Below are 14,796 nucleotides of genomic sequence, written 5' to 3'. Positions count from 1 at the left end.
TTATTCCTTTCTTCTCTCCCACCTTTATCCCTTTCCCTTCGGCGCGGTTCAGGTGTCCACCGAGATATGAAACACAAACTGCGTTCCTCAAAAATTTGAGCGCAGTGCCCAGCAGGCGGGGCTTGTGAGACAGGTTGCTCTCTCTCGCGACCAATGGGCTGTTTGCTCATGGGCAGATACTTGGAGGAAGGAAAATTCCTCCATGGGCAGATAGCTATGCTATGCCACCTGCAACGGTGAGCAGGTTGTGATGACGTCACAAGGTCACTTAACCAGCTTTTTCGTTCACGCCAACAGAACCGATTTTTGCTCTGGAATTCAAAGCTTTGAAAGGCATTAATAACCAGCATCTTTCTTCTTTCACTTTCTTTTATCCTTTCCCTCTACACAAGGCAAAAAATTTTATACAAGCTCCCCACGCACAATTTAGAATTCCTTTTCTGTATCTCGTGTAGCATGTGTTTTCCTTTCAGCCCAAAATATATTAAACTCAACTGCACATCTGCACCCTTGCTAGCTTGCTCAATACAGGAATACATTTCTCCAATGCTTACCTTTGTCTAGAAACGTCAGTGAGTTCTATTGCAATTAGCACTGCCTACAGTGCATAATCAACATGCCAAAGAGAAAAGGCAAATAGATATTTAACAGAAGCATGTTTATTTCCCAATTTGGCAATCATGCATGCTGCTCTCCTTTTTCCTCCTTTCCTTTTCCTGAAATCACTTCAAGCGTCTTCTCAGCACATATTGGTATGCGTGTGCCAGGACCAAAGATTGCAGCTGCACCCGCTTTATACAGGAAATCATAATCTTGCGGTGGAATGACACCTCCCACAACAATGTGGATGTCTGGCCTATTCATTTTCTGCAGGGCTTTCACCAGCTCTGGCACAAGTGTCTTGTGACCGGCAGCCAAGCTGCTCACACCAACAACGTGCACGTCAGCATCAATTGCTTGTTGTGCAACTTCTTCTGGGGTCTGAAAGAGGGGTCCGATATCCACATCGAAGCCCATGTCAGCGAATCCAGTGGCTATAACTTTGGCACCCCTGTCATGGCCATCCTGTCCCATCTTGGCCACAAGAATACGTGGTCGTCGTCCCTCTCGTTCCTGGAAAGCATTCACTTTGGCAATCACAGCAGAAATTTCTTCGTCCTCTCCGAACGTCGATTTGTAGGCACCAGAAACCATTCTGTCAGACGCAACATGGCGGCCAAACACTTTTTCCATGGCGTAAGAAATCTCGCCAACAGTGGCCCTCAGTCTGGCTGCTTCAATGGCCAAGGCTAAAAGGTTGCCTTCTCCAGTCTTGGCAGCCTCTGTAATGGCGTCGAGAGCTGCTTCAGTTTTTGCATTGTCTCGGCTCTTGCGGATTTGCTCCAACTTGGCAATTTGAGAGTTTCTCACTTTTGTGTTGTCGACCATCAAGACGTCAATGGGGTCCTCCTTTTCGAGCCGATATTTATTCACACCCACAATAACTTCCTTTCCACTGTCAATTAGAGCCTGCTTTCTGGCTGCACATTCCTCGATCCGCAGTTTAGGCATGCCTGATGAAACAGCCTTTGCCATGCCTCCCAGTTCTTCAACTTCATTGATCACTTTGAGAGCTTCGTCGTATACCTCAGCTGTGAGCTTCTCCATGAGATACGAGCCTCCCCAAGGATCTATCACATGTGGTATTCCACTCTCTTCCTGGAGTATAATTTGAGTATTTCTAGCAATCCTTGCACTGAACCGAGATGGCAGTGCAAGGGCCTCGTCAAATGCATTGGTGTGGAGAGATTGAGTTCCACCGAACACAGATGCCATAGCTTCTATTGTAGTGCGTACAATGTTGTTGTAAGGATCTTGCTCTGTTAGAGACCAGCCTGAAGTCTGGGAGTGGGTACGAAGCTTCAGCGAATTTTCGTTTTTCGGGTTGAAATTCTGTTTAATCAGGGTGGCCCACAGTCTGCGTGCTGCCCTCATTTTTGCAATCTCCATGTAAAATTTCATGCCAATACCCCAGAAGAATGACAACCGAGGTGCAAAGTCATCAATGCTCATACCAGCTTTGAGTCCTGTCCTGCAGTATTCGAGTCCATCTGCAATTGTAAATGCCAGTTCCAGAACGTTGTTTGCCCCCGCCTCTTGAATATGGTAGCCCGAGATGGAGATGGAGTTGTATTTGGGCATGTTCTTTGAGACGAACGAGAATATGTCGCCGATGATTCGCATTGATGGTTCTGGGGGATAGATGTATGTGTTCCGCACCATAAACTCCTTGAGGATGTCATTTTGGATTGTTCCCGACAGGTGCTTCACTTCCACACCCTGTTCCTCTCCGGCGACAATGAACATCGCCAGCACAGGAATAACAGCACCGTTCATGGTCATGGACACTGAGATTTTCTCCAAGGGTATACCGTCAAAGAGTGCCTTCATGTCTTCGACGGAATCGACAGCCACACCAGCCATTCCGACATCTCCTTTGACTCGCGGATTATCGGAGTCGTATCCGCAGTGCGTCGCCAAATCGAAGGCGACCGACAGTCCCTGCACGCCGGCTTTTATGTTGTCCTTGTAGAATCTGTTACTTTCCTCGACTGTACTGAAACCAGCGTACTGACGAATGGTCCACGGTCGGCCTGCATACATGGTAGGATAAGGTCCCCTCGTGAAGGGGAACATGCCCGGGTAGTCTTCGGGCAGCCCCTTGGTGTCCTCGCTTGTGTACAGGGGCTTTATGGTGATACCTTCTGCCGTCTCCCACTTGAGGGTCTCCGGCGGCTTTCCTTTGAGCTGCTTGGTGGCACGTTTCGTCCATTCAGGAGGGAACTTGAAGTCCACACCACTGGACGCAGCCGGAGCACTCGCCGGAGCGGCTGCCGAAGACGGTGCCGCTGCCGGAGCGGCAGCGCCCGCAGCAGCGCTGGTAGAGTCCCACGAAGACTGCACATACGTGCTCTTGTAGACGAGACTACGCCACGACTTGGATGCCCGCAACATGCTTGACAATTTTGTTTCGACTTCCGCGCGCAGACAGTTCAAAGAATGTGTCTCATAGCAACGGTGATATGATATCGAGCCAAAGGGACAGAAGCACGTAACTACTGCATAACTACGCTACGCAGATGCCTGCTCACTTGTTTACTTCGTACAACACGCTACTAGCCGCCGCCACTCAGCCTGCGGTTTCCTGCTGCTTGCTTGCTGCCTGCTTCGACGTTTTTCGTGCTGCGTCAGTTTCGTCACAAACGTGCAGCTTCACTTTTTCATAGCAGATGGCGCAACGTGTTCAAGCGGCGGTGGCGGCGCGTTTGCCGGAAGTCGGTGACACTTCCGCTGGGGACTACACCTACAAAATCGAAAAGCTGATGACAAGACAACTGGAATGGGTTCGTACACATTTATGCCGTTTTCTCATGATACAGGGTGACATATTCTTGCTAGCGCGTTACCGAAACTCGCGGAGTGTCCGTCGAGGTGCACCTGGTATCCATTATTGCTGGTTAGCGACTCAGAGCTGTGTTCCACCCATCGCCGAAAGGCCAACCCGCGCCCGCCGCCGTCAAGCTTTGTAGTTTTTCGGGGCCAAAAAATATAAGCGATTTGACAGCGTCGCGGTGTGCTCATCGGAGTCTCCCATTCGTAGCTCTAAATAGGGGCTAGTTCTGCATGCATTTAAAAATTTAGCACTTTGCAAGCGAGCACGAGTAAACGGGGAAAATGCAGTGTGCTCCTCGACTTTTTTTTTGTCCCAGATTCGATTTTCTCTTTATTTCGCGACCGGGCCCGTCGGTTCAACAAGAGGAAGTGGGGCCTAATTGTGTCAACTCAGCTGATAACGAATGGGGGCCACATCGGCGGACGGGTTTGCGTTGTTTTGACCAAGCTCATCGCGAATGAGAACTCCGTATGCGCGCCGTCAGCTCCAGCTTGACGCTCACGCGGCTTTTAGTCAGCACATCTACTCCAATAACGCCACCTTTTTTTTTTTACTTGCATCTCAATAATGCTCGGGCATACTCCCTCCTTAACTTGTATGACCGCAATTGCATTCTTATCTGTACGATACGTGTTTCGAAAGAGCATCAGCTAACACGTCTAGCTGCGGCGTAAATTGTGGCACTCCCGGTTTGACAGGAAGCCCTCTTGTAGAAGTCACGTTTCTGAGCACTTCGCCCGCTGAACTTAGCGCGCTTCCTCACGGTGCTTTGAGCTGACTATAAAGCTCGCTTATTGCCTTCCGTTGCATTACTGTGAGTGGAGGTCGCCTCTGGCGACTGATGAGAACAGCACGGCACACGCGTTGGGCAGGAAACGCTTCAACGAGCGAGTCGTTGACGCGGGAGACAAGCAGGCGAGCGTGTGGAACGACCTTCGAACCATCTTGCGAAACTCTTGCGGTGTGAAAGAAGCGGTTTGCCTTCCGCTGAACCGATGAGCAGTGAAGATCGAAGTTGTTTCACTGCCTCTGCGGCGTAGAAAGAACAGAGTGAGCGTCGATATGTGTATGCAGGGCAGGTACGGCGTGCCCGAGCAAGCCGGAACTGAATCGGAAAATGGCGAACGAAAACATTCAATCGCCTGTCTACATCTAAGCGTGTTTCTGTTCGGCTCAATCTGAACACGTTGAACCCATTTGTCGAGCTTGATTTCATTCCACATGTAAAGGTTCAGCCATGGAGTAAGAATGAATCCATAAAAGACTGGTCAGCACAACTGAACTGTCAAACTGAAACTAAAGTAAAGCATGAAGCCACTCAAGAAAATGGTTAATTTGTTACCTATGTCCAGGTTTTATTAAAAAAAAATGCAAACAGGAGAGCAGTTCCCTCTAGATTTGCTGGCCGACTCCCGACTCAACATACATGTATGAGCTGAAGGATTGTAAGCTAAAAAGTACTGTGTAGATCTGTCATTGACATTTCCGGCAGTCAAGAAGTGCTTTCTTGTACATCTTTCATCACTTGCAGTGCTGCACACCTTGTTTGTGTCATTTTCTCGGTGCTTTGAATATGATCAATTAGCTGGGACAGCTGTTTACCCATGCGCATACATATCATTAATCAAAGCCTGTCGGCTCTGTGTGCAAGTATGACCAATCTGTTCTTGTAAATGACCGTAATAGGCCTCAATTCTGCACTGTTCAGAATAGTATCGGTGTCTTGTTTTGCAGCTGTTTCTCTTGGGAAAGGAATGCACAATGTGGACGACTTCCGGTGGTGCATTGACCTGCTGTTTAAGCTCGCATTCTTTTTCCACATGTGCATGCCATGCCTGGTGGTTGCATATACTGTAGTGCATAGTATGGAGATGAAAGGAAGCTGTTGTATTTCTTTTATTGCCTAGCATTCCACATCTGCGCTGCAAGGGAATTGCATTTAAAAGTGTGTAAATGGCATTTCAAGGGTAGCGTAGCAATCATAGGGTGGCTCCTAAGTTTTGAAAGTCTAGTTTTATGAACTATTTTTTTTTTTCTGTTGTTATACTTAAACGTGAAGCTGTCACTTTCATTGTTTTGTCTGTACTGTGTGGACCTGTAAATTATTTCATTCAGGTGTCTGAAATTCTGAGAACCGTTGCAATGTGGGAGGAAAAAGTAAAAAGTAAAATATGTTTGAAAAAATAAATCGGTAAGCAAATTACCTATAGCAATGGTGAGTAAGTGCATGATTGCATCTGTTTTGTAATTAAAAACATAATGCAAAGGAATGAAGACAGTTTATACTCACCGCTATTTTTCTTGCCTGGAAGTATTTTGCAACAGTGGCAGGTAGGCCATACTTGCATTAAGCTGTTTTAGCTTCTTATTATAGTAACTTCTCATTTAATATTATGATTATCTTTAGATACTGTGCCAGGCCACTGACCGATGATTAGCAGTTTTTTGTGTTTGTGAACAACAGATGCTATTACTTTTTGTATTACCCCATCTGTTAGATCGGGTGTTGCATTAAGTTCAGACTTATTTGCTTTGGTTCTCCACAAAGAGCACATTCATTAATGTTTATAAATCATTGGGCAAAGTTATTAGCTGACAAATAGCATTCATCGTGTTATATATGAACACCTTTAGGTCATCAGTTATTTCATGACTTCACATTTTATGTGTGGAATCAGTTTTGTTGTTAAGGGCTGCTCGAGTGAGAATATGGGGTGAGTCATTTGATTTAAGTGGTATTTTTCATCACTCCTGGTGCAGACCTCCCAGATAGCTTTATGGTACCCCAAACTGGCACTAGTGTGTTGTTTAAGCTCCTTACTGGGAGGGCAACAGCAGAGGCTCTGTGAAGGTTTACTGACACGTAGTGCTGAGGGTTGCCACCATTACTGTGGCGTATGTTGAAAATGAGATTGCTATCTGGTTTATCATCCAAAACTGTTCTTTGTCATCTTTGTCACTTGGTTCTGCGCAGTTGGTCACTTCTTCTATGATTCATGTTTTTCTGGTCTCTTTGTGCTTGAGTGCAGGCATTGCCTTGTTGGCCAAAGACCCAGAGAGTAAGTTCAGTCATTGCTTTAGATGAGGTTAGAGAGCAAATGTGAATTAATGGCATCCTAGTTTAAGCTAGAAAGATGAAATGGACATGCGAGTGCATGCAATACAAAGAGTAGCTTGCTGATGGTCATTTTAGGGTAACAGAGTGGATTTCATGTAATGGTAAATGCAAAATTGACGGTCAGTGAATTGAATTTTTGCCCTTGTACTGTAGTGGATGTAGCCGAGCCGATGACGACGATGACACAGAGAAGTAATAGCCTCACACCCAGGGATCTCCTTGCCTGCTTTGCACCTCACTGTTTCTTGCAGAGGCGCTGAACAGGAGGCGTGCTCGGGTGGCGTTCAGCTACCAGCCCCAGAATGAGGATGAGCTGCATCTGGAGGTGTCGGACGTCATCGAGGTGCTCGAGGAGGTCGAGGAGGGGTGGTGGAAGGGTGTGCTGAAAGGCCGCATTGGTGTCTTCCCCTCAAACTTCGTCGTCCTCGAGGAGACAGCCCCCGCATCCCCCCGTGCTGCTGCCACTGCAGCGAGCAACAACCCAACGCGCTGGGGCAACTCGGTCACCTCTGATTTCCACTCGGACAAGCCCGAGTCCTCGGGGGACATCACAGGTGAGCAGGGAGCAATTATTTTGGAGCAAGATTGCTCACAAGTGAAGGCTCTGGCTCTTCATGGGGCTTGATACCACCATGCACACTTTGAACAGCGTTGGCGATGCTAGTGCAATTAGTTTGAGGAATACATTGAGAAACCTCGGGTGGCTGTAATTTGGGACCCTCCACTATAACTTGCCTTGTAACACGGCCGTGTTTATGTGTAGCTTTGGCGCAAAAAGAATTTTTGCTCTTTATTTTAGCTTAGAATTAGAGTTCTGCCGCAAGTAAATATAAATGAATCCGGGGTCATGTGAGTTTACGTGAATCCAATTGCCTCTGAGCCATGTCACCAGGCCACTGGTTATTGCACACTGCTCTAGTCAGGCTGTATTACTAGTGGCTAGTGCCTCATGATAGTGTGTAGCATCAGGGAGCTGTTGATCAAATAAAAAATGGAAGTCTTTTTTTTTTTCCTTTGTATTCCTTTTACGTAGGTAGCCAACAGGGTTCGTCATGAGCAAATATATTAACAACACTGTCTAGGTACATTCTCGTCTGCCTTTGGCTTCCTTGTTTGTCACTTATGAATGTGTGTGGCCTTGGTGCTCACCCTAAATGTCCAAAGCACCGCTGCCTACAAAGCATCTTTTCATCATTCAGGAATCTGATAGTATTGCCACCAAGCTTTGAGTTAATGTTCCCCCCACCCTGTTTTTGTATAGATGCACTGAGACTGCAGGTGAAGAATGCATGTGCTTGCTGCAGGGAAGAAGTGGGCTTGGGCAGGGCATGTAATGCGAAGGCAAGATAACCGCTGGTCCTTAAGGGTAACGGAGTGGATTCCAAGAGAAGGCAAGCGTAGCAGGGGGCGGCAGAAAGTTAGGTGGGCGGATGAGATTACGGAATTGGCGGGAATACGGTGGCTGCAACTGGCGAAGGACAGGGTTAATTGGAGAGACATGGGAGAAGCCTTTGCCCTGCAGTGGGCGTAGCCAGGCTGATGATGATGATGATGATGATGTCCTGAGGGAGCACTGAGGACAACTCCTTCCAATTTTTGTAATTGGTAAACTTTGATTGTTTGGTTTTTTACGCCTCTTCAGCAGCAGAAGATGTATTTGCGAAAAAAATGTAATAGTTTTCGTGCCACTTGTGATGTTAGTGGTGATGTCGAGAGCATTAGGCACTGCGTGATAGGCACTGCGCTGGAAGCGGATGGCAGTGTGGTCTAGCCTTGCAGGTCTGCGTAAATAACAAAAGTACTTGATATCTTTGAAGTTTGCTTGGGAAAACAACCTGTGGCGTCGATATTTGTATTTAATTTTTTGGCCTTTTCTAGCTTATAAAAGCTCTGTTTTCAGCGAATATAACCGGTTTGTCATTAAAACGTGCTTTTCAGTCTACACAGGCCAGCTTCTTCGTTAGGGTTCCTTTGGGACTGATTAGAAGAGTCTGTGAGTGATGCAAGAAGTGCAAAATCTTGTTGCAATGGGACTTCACATGTGGCATCTCAGGCTGGTGTAATATAACGATTCTGAAACCAGTTGTATTCAGTTTTTGAATTTCCTGCCCTTTGCCATTTTCTGGAAAGACTCCACACCCTGTGTACGTTCTTTGTTATTCGCTCATGACGAGGCTGCTGTTTCACTTCACACAGTGCTAAAGGATGGCAAATTAAGAAATGGAATTGAATCGGGAAAGGAATCATTGTTTCATGCCGACCAGAATGCACTCAATCGGTCTGAAAGCAGTGAGCTTCAATACTAGCAGTTTGTTGCTGCCATCATGAATTTCAGTTTCACTGAACAAACAGCCCCTCCCCAAACTTTCTCTCAGCCATACTTCAGGAACATTTGGAAAACATTCTGGTTAACATGCCTGAAATGCACTTCATTAAACTTATATAATGTAAAAAAAAAAAGCAAAATGACAGCATTTTTTTTTTCAAGATTCTGACTACATCGGAAGGTTTATTCAAATGAAGGTTGTTCATTTGTTTGTAAAAAGACCTTTTTGCATTTTGTGCTGTTTGTGCACTCTATTTTATCGCCACACTATTGTGAGTGGTGGTGTGGCAATGGTGTTTATTGTAAATGATGTATATGGATGGTTCAGTGCACTCTAGGGGCTTGTGTTGGGAATGTGTGTGTAAAATGGGGTTACTTTAAATTTTCTTTTATCTTCAGGGGACCACTCGGCATCGCTAGAGATCAAGCCCAAGCCCATCTCCAAAGGCATTGGATTTGGCAACATCCTGCCCGAGAGCCGCATCAAGGTCAAAAGCCAAATCATTGACTCTCTTGAAGAAAAACCTGTGAGCTGAGAACTGTAGTGGTTGTTCTGCTTTACATAAAGTGTGGCAGGTCATCACCTGCCTCTTTGGAAAGGAGTTACGAAGGGAAAGGTCGGGAAAGGACCACGACACTCTGTATAACTGTTTTGGCGGTTTGATAAGCTTGCCCGCTTGAGGCATGCTCACTTGTCGTCGTCTCTTGAACAGAATCACTGGCCTAGGGCTTGTTTAGTTCATTGGCATGTTCTAAAGTAGTAGTTTATTGTTATCAGAAAGTGACCTGACATAGCTCTTGGCATGGCCCTTACCGTGGCATTAAAGTTAAGCTTCGATGTAACAAACTTCACTGTAATGAAATCCTTGATGTAACGAAGTATCCCAGTCTTCATAACTTCGCGTCCATAGAGCACCAGGTGTTTTTAATTTCAGTATGATGAGGTAGATTGTGCTCCCCTTTCAATTTAATGAAATATTATTGCTTGCTCAAAGTTAACCAGAGGAAAAATTGTACTGTAGGCTTAAGTGGTTAAATGTAGTGCGTACCGGCAGAAAAAAGAAACGTCCCCAAGGCTGCTTGGTTTCGGGGACTGTTGGCTTCCTTGATATTTGTATGCATAGATGTTTATAAAGCAAACTACATTTAGTGTTGGCTCATGTTAAGGGGGGACACTGGTCTTGAAAAAAAAAAAAATTTTATTAATGAAGTCTCAGTTATGAAATCTTCAGGGAATATGTATTTTTGTGTGCTGATTCTAAATATGTCATTTAATTTCATGTAAAACAATTCCTTGACCACTTATGCACTTTTTATGCTAGTATTTTGTGGAGAGTTTTGAAGAAAATTTGCTGTGGGAAACTCACTGAAATGTATGCCATTATGTTCTCTTGACATCAAGGAATACAATAAGGGTGAAAATGTCTTCCTGCCTATCGTAGAACTTAAGTTATAGAGTTTGGAAGTTGTCGCTTCAGAAATGAGAAGGAAAGTGTGTATTCCTGTTTCTGAAGTGGCAGCCTCAGTACCCTATGACTCAAGTTCTATGAGAGCCAGGATTATAATTTTACCCTTATTGTATTCCTTGGTGTCAAGAGAACCCAATGGCATACATTTCAGCGAGTTTCCTGCAGCAAATTTTCTTCAAAACTCTCCGCAAAATAGTTGCATAAAATGTGCATAAGTGCTCAAGGAATTGTTTTACATGAAATTAAATGACATACCTAGAATCAGCGCACAAAAATACATGTGCCCTGAAAATGTAATAACTATGACTAAATTAATAAAATTTTCTTTTCAAGAACAGTGTTCCCCCTTAAGGTGCACTTCTGATAATTCAAATCTCTGGTCCCTTGAGGTTTGAATTAATGAGAGTCTACTGAGATATTCTAGTACTGTAAGCCCAAACCACATTGCATCAATGCAGATATGATTGAAAAAGGGAATTGCATATCAGAAGCTTTGTGGAACTGAAAGTTGTCATGGAGCTAGGTACACAGAGCGAGGTAAATTTGCAGTGGTTGTAAGAAAGTGTATATCTAAGGGGGCTGGGCAAGCCTGGAAAGGAATAGGCAAAGAAGCATAGTACGCTATAGCTGAGCAGAAAATGATCCTTGCTGGCTTTGCTTTTGCTGACTGCACGCTGTGTTTTTTCTTTTTTCCTCATTGTTTCATTGATTATTCAAATGCTTAAATTCTTCGTCTTTGACTGACTGTTTTTATTAGTCATCGCCACAGAGTTGATAGTACTTCGTTTATATAGTGATTGTGTTGGATTCATTACTTCACTTCGGTCATGCTCATTAGCCAATTATATAGTTGCTGTTTTGAGATCAAGCAGTGGCTGTGCCTGCATAGAGTTCGCTGATGGCCTATTCATATGCCTGCAGGCCTTGGGTCCCCTGAAGAAACCTGCACCCCCTGTGCCATCAGAAACCTCGTCAGAGGCCCCAAAATTACCCCCAAAGCCAGGTAAGTGGAAGTCATTCAGCATCAGTATTCCTGCCGAGTCTCTCTTGGCACAGTGGGAGAATTCCAGAGATCCCTTGTGGGCTGACGGTTGTGTAAGCTGTTGACAAAATTTATCTGGTGCTTTTTTATTTAACATGGTAGTAGTTTTATCCACCAGTCTTTCAGGTATTGTTTGATCAGGATGCCTTAGAAACTGAGGGGAGATGAGGTAGAAGAATTATGACAAAGGACAAGTTATACAATGAGTTGTGATTGTAGGCTGGACTTATTTTTTAATATTTAAGGGGGGACGAGGGTCTTAAAACTAACTTTTTTATTTATGGCTAGAATCTCATGAAATTTTGTACACAGATGCATTTTTCTCTTCTGATTCCAAATATGTAATCATAATTGAGCTGGTGGTCTTAAATCATACGAAGTCCAGAATGTAATTAGGTTATTTCTTACGCAGCTTTAATGAACTTACTCATTGCATTTTGTTGCTTTTATTTACAAGAATTGATAGCCAGAGAGTTCCCATACCCGATGACATTCTTCGTTTTTTTTTTCTAAAGGCATGTCATCCTGATGTACTATATCGAGAGTAAGAGGTCACGGTATTTTACACTGCAACTCGTTAAGCTAATTGTAAATTGCTATTTAGACGTGGCCTAAACAAAAAAGTAAGAATGTCATCGGGTATGGGAATTTGCTGGCTATCAATTCATGTAATTGAAAGCAACAAAATACAATGAGAAAGTTCATTAAAGGTGTGTAAGAAATTACCTAATTACACTAAAATTTAAGATAACTTTTGATCTAAGACCACCAGCTCAATTATGACTACATTTTTGAAATCAGAGGAGGAAAACACATCTGTGTGCAAAATTGCATGACATTCTAGCCACAAATAAAAAGGTCAGTTTTAAGACCCTCGTCCCCCCCTTAAATTTTGAAATAATATTGAATTTTGTTAATATTTGCACACCCCTAGTTGCGAACTGCTTTACGCACTGAAGACAAGGCATATGCGGACTGAATTCTGTGAGCACTAGAGAAAGAACTGCTTGGACCTTGTGCTGAGAATTAAATGCCTTTGAGCATCACTCAGCAGCCACTTCATTCAAAATTGGGTGATTCGTATCTCACATTTTTATAGCATTTTCTTTTTTAATGTTGGAACTGTCTTGCTCTGTATGATCTTGAATTGGTCGTCACTCTATTTGGCTGCGTAGTGGATACTGGGTTGATTGTATTTTAAAAGGCAAAAGCCTTTAATGCTTCATCATTGTCAACAGAAGGTTGTCAGCAAAGGTGTCACGCTTTTTCTAGTCAGGCCAGAAAAAAGATCTTTGTGCATGACAGGATTCGAAACACCATCCTTCCGTTCCTCAGCCGAGCGTGCTAATGGCTACGCTACTTCCTGCCAACGCATATGCAGTTCTTGTCTAGGACGCTGGAGAGTGTTTGCAGAAAGGCGTCGAATCAGAGGGATGCCTCCCAAACGCCCTCCAGTGTCTCCAGCATTGAAGATTCACAAACAATTGTGTACCTAATTAACATCTTAACCACACATCAGTGTCACAAGCAGCAACACCGCACTAAAGGCTTTCGCCTCACCGCACCTTAGGTCAACAAAGTGCCCCCCTGAATTTTTCCTAATTCACAGTGGTTTTATTGAAGCTAGCTTTGCTTTTCTAAGGAGGAACGCACATGTTCATAAACTCTCCTGTCTGTGCTGTTCTCAGGCTTGTGTGTTTGTGTCTGCCACAGTGCGGGAGCAGGCCAAGGTGCTGTACGCGTACGAGGCGCAGAACGACGATGAGCTGACGATCAAGGAAGGGGATGTGATCACGGTGCTCACCAAGGAAGTGGAGGACAAAGGCTGGTGGAAAGGGGAGCTCAATGGCAGAGTCGGCGTGTTCCCGGACAATTTCGTCAAGCTCATAAAGGAGGAGGTGAGTGAGAGACCGGTGAGTACAAAACAATCAAACCTGCTACCACCGTACCTTTTCGTGCCGCACTGAAATTACCAAAACAGATTCGGATGTCTCCGGTTTCAGTGAAAACAAGTGTAACCACAAAATATATCGCAGTCTAGGGCTGTGTGATGCAGCGCCAAGAAGCCTGTCATTTACCACTTAAACATCCTCTGGTTGTACAGAGCTCTGGGTGCTATATGTTCAGTTAATGTTCAAACACTAGAATTACTGCTTTTTCTAGTGCGCTGCTTAGCGCCTCACACTTGGTGCTAAGTTGATGTCACCTTCAAAGTGTCGTCCATGCTGATTCAACAGCGAATTCTATAAGGGGTAGTCCTTTAGCCAGTCAGAATGCATGCTGCGGGGTTGTGACCACTCGGTGAAAATTGGAGGACTGCATTTTTGAGTGTCAGCCATGTGTGAAAGCTTCGCAAGGTGACTTAAAAATGGAGCACAGTGTTTTCCACTAAATTCAGAAGTCAGTGGCTGTGACCTGTTATAACGTGATGGCTGACTGCCTTGCACCTAAGAGTAGCACTTGGAGCACGCCCGCTTCATATGTATCTGCTGTTGAAAGTAGTTCATAAGGGTGCTATTATTTTGAGCAAGAATAAAATACTTTCGGTTACCACATTGTTTGCCCGTTGCAGTGATGCGAGTTATCTGTCAACAGGAGTAGTATGTGAACAAAGAAAAAAGCAATGCAGCTGTGAATGAATGTTCGACATTGTGGCAGTGCAGTAAAAAGCAAACAGTAACAGGTGTTGGCAGAGTGCAGTGAAATCTCAATAATTTGAACTTCATTAAATCAGATTTCTGGTAATTCAAAATGCGTGACTTGGCGAACAGTAAGCTGCCATTTTGGTAAAACTCTGGGAGCACCAAGAGTGCGGAGGAACACATCTGACCACGGCATAAACGCCGTCGGTTGGATGGCTTCCTTTGAGGGGAATTTGCCACTTTGTTCTTGGGTTGTATCGAGTAGCAAATTTGGATTTGAGAAAGTACTGCTTGTTCAAAGTTCTGGGTCTTTCCTTCGAAGCGACCCACATTTGAATTCGCCTCGACTGTCTCGTTCAGACATCCTTTGTTCCCAAGCTGGTAGACCCTACTGTGTTTGTTGCATTCGGTGTGGTCTTCATTGCTGTGCAGGTTCCGCAGCCTGTGAAGCCTGAGCGGCCTGAAAAGCCCCCGGGAGGCAAGATAGCAGGCAAGCCCGACCTGCCTGACAAGCCTGCCTTCCAGGAGTATGGCAACAGCTCGGACCGGCCCATCTCCAAAGTGCCTCCTTTTAAGCCTTCCGAAATTTCTAAGAAAGGTGCTCATTTGTGGATTTTTTTTTTGTGTGTGTGTGTGTGTGTGTGTGTAATTTCTGGCCACTGTGAATTTTATCACTTTTTGTTACCTGTATTTACAGAGTGGCGTACAGTATACACTCAGGAAAACTTGGTTAAGGGGGACGAGGGTATTAAAACTTTTTATTTAT

At 44.7% G+C, this 14,796-nt stretch overlaps 2 protein-coding genes across 6 annotated transcripts in view; one reads left to right on the top strand and one right to left on the bottom strand.

Moving 5' to 3' along the window:
- Positions 1 to 639: 639 nt before the first annotated feature.
- On the bottom strand, positions 640 to 3,250 carry LOC149358731 (methylmalonyl-CoA mutase, mitochondrial-like). The gene has a single exon (XM_089570896.1). It carries the CDS (start codon positions 2,992 to 2,994, stop codon positions 679 to 681), a length of 2,316 nt encoding a protein of 771 aa, XP_089427022.1. The 5' UTR covers positions 2,995 to 3,250; the 3' UTR covers positions 640 to 678.
- Positions 3,251 to 3,274: 24 nt separating this feature from the next.
- The window catches only part of LOC149358730 (SH3 domain-containing kinase-binding protein 1-like), a 28,594-nt gene continuing 17,072 nt past the window's right edge, over positions 3,275 to 14,796 (top strand). For 2 of the 5 annotated variants that reach the window (XM_089570900.1, XM_089570899.1), the window contains exons 1-6: positions 3,275 to 3,383; positions 6,803 to 7,105; positions 9,277 to 9,404; positions 11,268 to 11,349; positions 13,102 to 13,286; positions 14,463 to 14,628. In XM_089570900.1, coding sequence (XP_089427026.1) covers positions 3,380 to 3,383; positions 6,803 to 7,105; positions 9,277 to 9,404; positions 11,268 to 11,349; positions 13,102 to 13,286; positions 14,463 to 14,628 — 868 coding nt within the window. In that variant the 5' untranslated portion in view covers positions 3,275 to 3,379. Of the gene's footprint in view, positions 3,384 to 6,802; positions 7,106 to 9,276; positions 9,405 to 11,267; positions 11,350 to 13,101; positions 13,302 to 14,462; positions 14,629 to 14,796 lie in introns of all 5 variants that reach the window. The other 3 variants (XM_089570901.1, XM_089570898.1, XM_089570897.1) reach the window with 2 other exon arrangements.

Source organism: Amblyomma mixtum, chromosome 2 (genome assembly GCF_055824585.1).
Source record: "Amblyomma mixtum isolate Tamu chromosome 2, ASM5582458v1, whole genome shotgun sequence".
NCBI lineage: Eukaryota > Metazoa > Arthropoda > Arachnida > Ixodida > Ixodidae > Amblyomma > Amblyomma mixtum.
Note: the sequence above shows the minus strand (reverse complement) of the source record. Positions and strands in the feature narration are given on the sequence as shown.